Here is a 4,770-nt window from a genome sequence, read left to right on the forward strand (position 1 = left end):
ACTGCCGGTTCCAGCAACGCAGGCCGCCAAACCACTACGGATTCAGCCGAATTGGTCCGAACCAGTAGGAACCCACCACTGTTTAGTGGGGATTACTTCTAGATAGTGGATTCAGATTTGCAATCTTCTTTATGAAACAAAGTAATAAGAACATATTTATCTACAACTAAAATGGCATGTAGGATCCAAAAAGAGCGCCTCAATTCTAAAGAAGTGTAACTTCATGCATGCCTGGTTTAAATTTGCGTATCTGGATGCAAAATATTAATTGAAACAAAAAAATTACATGAAGTAATTGTCAACGGGAGAACAAAGTAACTGGTTTGAGGGTGTGAAACGAATGCCTAGTAATCAGAAAATAGCATTTACATAAACATGGGTTTTAAGGATGAATCATTAATTTTGGGACCAATACTGACTTCCAGAGAGGTTCCTTTATTGGAAAATTGTATTTTAACTAGCAGCGTGTGATTTTTAAGTGCTTTGGAATCCAGATAATCCATTTGGTGTTTGAATATTTGAAATTTAATCTGTTTCCATGAGTACCACTGCTTTTCCCCAGGGAGAATGCCAGGCTTTCCTCATTAATGCTTTGTCCTCATTTGGCTTCCCAAGATGCCAGTCTTGAAAGTGCTCTCTCAGCAGTGCACAACCAGGCCAGGGCCCTTCTTTGTGTCTTTAAAGCAAGGGCCTCTCAGAGGGGACCCTTTCCATTGAAAATTGGCAGGAGACACTCCCACCACTTTAAGGCAGAAAACACAAGATAATTGAAATATACGTTAAGCCCTTAGAAACAAAATCCCCCTGGAAAGTTCAGCTATGTAACTAAACTTTTGCTTACCTCTTTCCTACTAGGAGAGTAAATGCAGAATATTCAGAAGGTAGGAGAGGTGCAATGTGTATGTGTACATGAGGAGGAGGGGGAGGGGGAGGGGGAGGAAGAAGAAGAGGAGGAGGAGGAGGAGGAGGAAGAAGAAGAAGAAGAAGAAGAAGAAGAAGAAGAAGAAGAAGAAAGGAAAGAAAGAAAGAAAGAAAGAAAGAAAGAAAGAAAGAAAGAAAGAAAGAAAGAAAGAAAGAAGAAAGAGGGAGGGAAGGAAGGAAGGAAGGAAGGAAGGAAGGAAGGAAGGAAGGAAGGAAGGAAGGAAGGAAGGAAGGAAGGAAGATTGGAAGCTGTAACTCCAATGTACATGGATGATATCTAATTGAACATGATTTATCCACATAATCAGCTCCTGGATCCTTACTATAATCTATTTGCATCTGTATATCAATCTATTGTTAAAAACTAATGGGGCAAAGAAACAAATTTCTAATTTAGAAGAGATGTCAGTTGATCACTGGGGAGTGCAATGAAAATTCTCCAGGGTTTTCACAGTCAGTGGTATATGTAGACAAATACAGTTCCTTTGAGAAGTACGTATCATCTCTTGCAACCCACGAGCACTTTAACACTAAAGTCTGAAGTGGATACAACCCAAACAAATCAGATTTTTGTTGTTGTTGTTGAATGTCACAGAGATGCCCACAGGCTCACATTGCATGGTGTGCTTGCTGGAGTCAGTAAAATCTAAGCAGACATCAGTTGCTTAACACATTTCTTTTATGCTTATGCTAACATTGTAATCCCAATAGGCAAGGTTCATGTTTGTGTAGGTTACTGATTTTCTCATTCCCAGCACCTGTATAGTCCTTCCTTCCACCTATCCACTGTAATTCTGCAGCTTTCGGCAAGAGGCCACTGGATAGAAGCTTTGCACAGCGGGATGCTTGCTAAGTAAATAATCAGAATCAGCAGATTTCAAGTCATACAGGCACCTGATAAGTAGCCTGTTTTGTTGGAGGGTTCAGTATAAAAACCTAAATCCCACTAACCTGTAGCTGCTGGTAGAGTCTCTTGGTTTGCATACACAATGGCTCCCTCTTCTCTGTTTTTCTTTTGCTTGGCTACAATGGGATATCTCATTGAAGCTGCACCAGTGGTAAGTATTGTTTAAGTGGCACCTTTGCCTTTGTGTGTAAGTATCATGAAACAATTGCTGTAGGAAAATCCATGACATCAATTCTATCTTTTGATCACTGCATTTTTATCCAAAGTATTTTAGGCATAAATTTCTTTCAAATAACTGAAATAGTCAAGAGGTTTAAAACAACCCACCTTAATGTATGAAATGTGTTTTTTCTTTTATACATTTTTAGAATATATTTATTTTTAGTAACATTTTTAGTTTAATTAAAAGAAGTTAAGATGTTGGCACAGATGTGGCTGTCTTGCATATTGAATTAAATTCTACAGATAAATTTGGGTAATTTGGTAATTCATATCCAACTCAGTACAGTGAAATTGGATTGAATTGTAGGTACAAGAAACTGGGAAGTCTTGACTATGAGTTATTTGCATCTGTAACCATACCCTGTTCAGTGTGTGGTTTTTGTAATATCTACAACATTGGGTAGAATGAATATTCATATATCAATGCCTGTTGCAGAATTAGCATGGGGGATCGGGACACTGTTTTAGTTCAGAGGATTTATGAAAAAAGGTGTTATCAGAATTTTGTGTATCTATGTACATATGTTCTAAATATCCGTTTATAAACAATATCTCAGAGTTGCATTCTATTTCTATGCTAATTTAGCTCAAACTAGGGCTTCCCCAATAGAACCATCACTTCCAAAAGAAATCCTTTAAAGTGCATGAGTAAAGCAAAGTCTATCGCTCACATAACAGGCTGTATCCTACCAAAACTCTAATAGAAATCTCTTCTGCTGTATCAAGGAACCCCATAGTTCTGCTGATTCAAAGTGTCCTCTGATGGTGAAAGTCCTTGATGCAGTTCGAGGAACCCCAGCTACCAACCTCCCAGTAAAAGTATTCAAAAAGGGTGAAGATGAGATCTGGAAGGAGTTTTCCAGTGGGTAAGACCACATGAAAAGTGTCGGGTAGAATCCATTGATCATGCTATATTTCCTTTTCAAATGGAATGTATTAACAACACAAACCTATCAGCCACAAGCTTTCATTGTTTATTATTTTTTAAGGATTGCAGATGCAGTGTTTCCTCAGAACTGTGCTATTTTAGCATGGTGATGGCACTATCTCCTCCCAAATCCTGACACAGGGAGGAAGTAGGTGCAAAATAAGGGTTCCTATTTATTTATATGAATCGTTACCTTTAGTACATTGTTTTAGAGATGCAACTAATAACAAGAACTTTTTAAATTTAATATAATCAGGCATTTCTGTATTAATGATTTCAAAAAAAGAATCTGATGTAACAACCCTCCTCATTCTAGACAATCTGGAGATTTATCAAGTAGTTTAGATAGATGGGCATTACAATATTGATCAGCTTTGACATGGGCTTAGAGATTAACTATTTTTTCAGTGTAAAAAAAGATTTGAATGGATGCAGAAAACACAGTGTGACCTAATATCAAGACCTTATATACCAATTTGGAAATAAATCTCATTGGAATCAATATGCTTTGCTACCAGGTGGTTGGGCATAAAACAAACTGTACATTATCTTAAATATGAGCACTTCTGATTAACTGACATGATTTTTTAAATCTTCCTTAGCCTCAGTTCCAAAACATTATGAATCTTAGTTCAACATCCACATACAGAATTCCTCTCCCTGTATTTGGTTTCCCCATTAGTAAAAAAAAACAAGTTAATTGTCCAGAAGCTAGCAACTTTGGAGCATTGGCAATTTTGATGGAAGTCCCATTCTTTTCAGTGGATTGCTACAGACTAACTCTGGATCCATCCCATGTCCAGAACAAAACAATATGCTATTTGTTCTGAGTAAAGCTATTGACTATGTTACTCTCTTATATTAATTTAAGGAAAACAAATGAATTTGGAGAAATCCATGAACTTATCACTGATGAGTTATTTGTAGAAGGCTCGTACAAGTTGGAATTTGACACCAGCTCATACTGGAAGGCACTTGGCATTTCCCCATTTCATGAGTATGCTGAAGTGAGTATTTGAAAATATTAAAATATAAGATAAACCACTGGCAAAAAATATTTTTGCCCTAAGGTTTAATTCCCGAAAATTATGGTGCAGTTTTTGCTGCAATAATTCCTGCTTTTATATATACATTTATTTGGGGAAGGAAGAAATATAAATTGAAGTGTTTGATAAGTATAAACTTTAAGACCATCTTTATTTATTCAAAAATATAAAAGATTCGTAATATACATTAAATGTGTGTGCATTCATACTTGCATATGTGTCTGTATTGACCTATATCTCCACATCCAGCTGGATTTAAAAGTGTGATAAGTTTAATTATTTTCAGGGAGGGGAGGGGAAATTTCAGAATGAAAGAAAACAATCAATTTTCTTTAATGCCAATCTTTCTACTTTAGCATTGCTCTCTATCACATCATTGTGTTAACTAAAAACACTCCCAAACTTTTCTTTTCTTTTTACAGGTGGTTTTTACTGCTAATGATTCTGGTCATCGTCATTACACTATTGCTGCTCTTCTCAGTCCTTTTTCTTATTCAACTACAGCTGTTGTCAGTATCCCAAAGGAATAAGACCATGCATAATTCTTTCAAAATTCTATTACACTTTTGTAGCAATATTTTAAAAGCGGTAGTTAATTTGCACTATCAGTGGCTTGCTTCCTGCAATAGTATGTAACCACTACTGCTTAGCTATTTAATGCATCAATAAATGTTCTCTAAATAATTGTGTGATGTGCAACAAACACAATGCAGTTCTGTTTAAAGAAACATGAAATACTTTTCTTC

The 4,770-nt window shown here is 36.4% G+C and overlaps 1 protein-coding gene across 1 annotated transcript; it reads left to right on the forward strand.

Annotated features, from left to right (window-relative positions):
* The first annotated feature begins 1,838 nt into the window (after nucleotides 1-1,838).
* Nucleotides 1,839-4,709, forward strand: TTR (transthyretin). Its single transcript, XM_081950305.1, has 4 exons — nucleotides 1,839-1,979; nucleotides 2,777-2,916; nucleotides 3,850-3,985; nucleotides 4,447-4,709. Exons 1-4 carry the CDS (start codon nucleotides 1,911-1,913, stop codon nucleotides 4,552-4,554), a joined length of 453 nt encoding a protein of 150 aa, XP_081806431.1. The 5' UTR covers nucleotides 1,839-1,910; the 3' UTR covers nucleotides 4,555-4,709.
* The last annotated feature ends 61 nt before the right edge of the window (nucleotides 4,710-4,770 follow it).

The sequence above is a fragment of the Natrix helvetica genome, assembly GCF_964273705.1.
Source record: "Natrix helvetica genome assembly, chromosome: 4".
NCBI classification, from domain to species: domain Eukaryota; kingdom Metazoa; phylum Chordata; class Lepidosauria; order Squamata; family Natricidae; genus Natrix; species Natrix helvetica.

Coding starts and splice junctions, on each gene's coding strand:
- TTR (XM_081950305.1), top strand. CDS start 1,911: ATGGCTCCCTCTTCTCTGTTTTTCTTTTGCTTGGCTACAATGGGATAT. Junction 1,980..2,776: donor TCATTGAAGCTGCACCAGTG/GTAAGTATTGTT, acceptor TGCTGTATCAAG/GAACCCCATAGTTCTGCTGA. Junction 2,917..3,849: donor TGGAAGGAGTTTTCCAGTGG/GTAAGACCACAT, acceptor TATTAATTTAAG/GAAAACAAATGAATTTGGAG.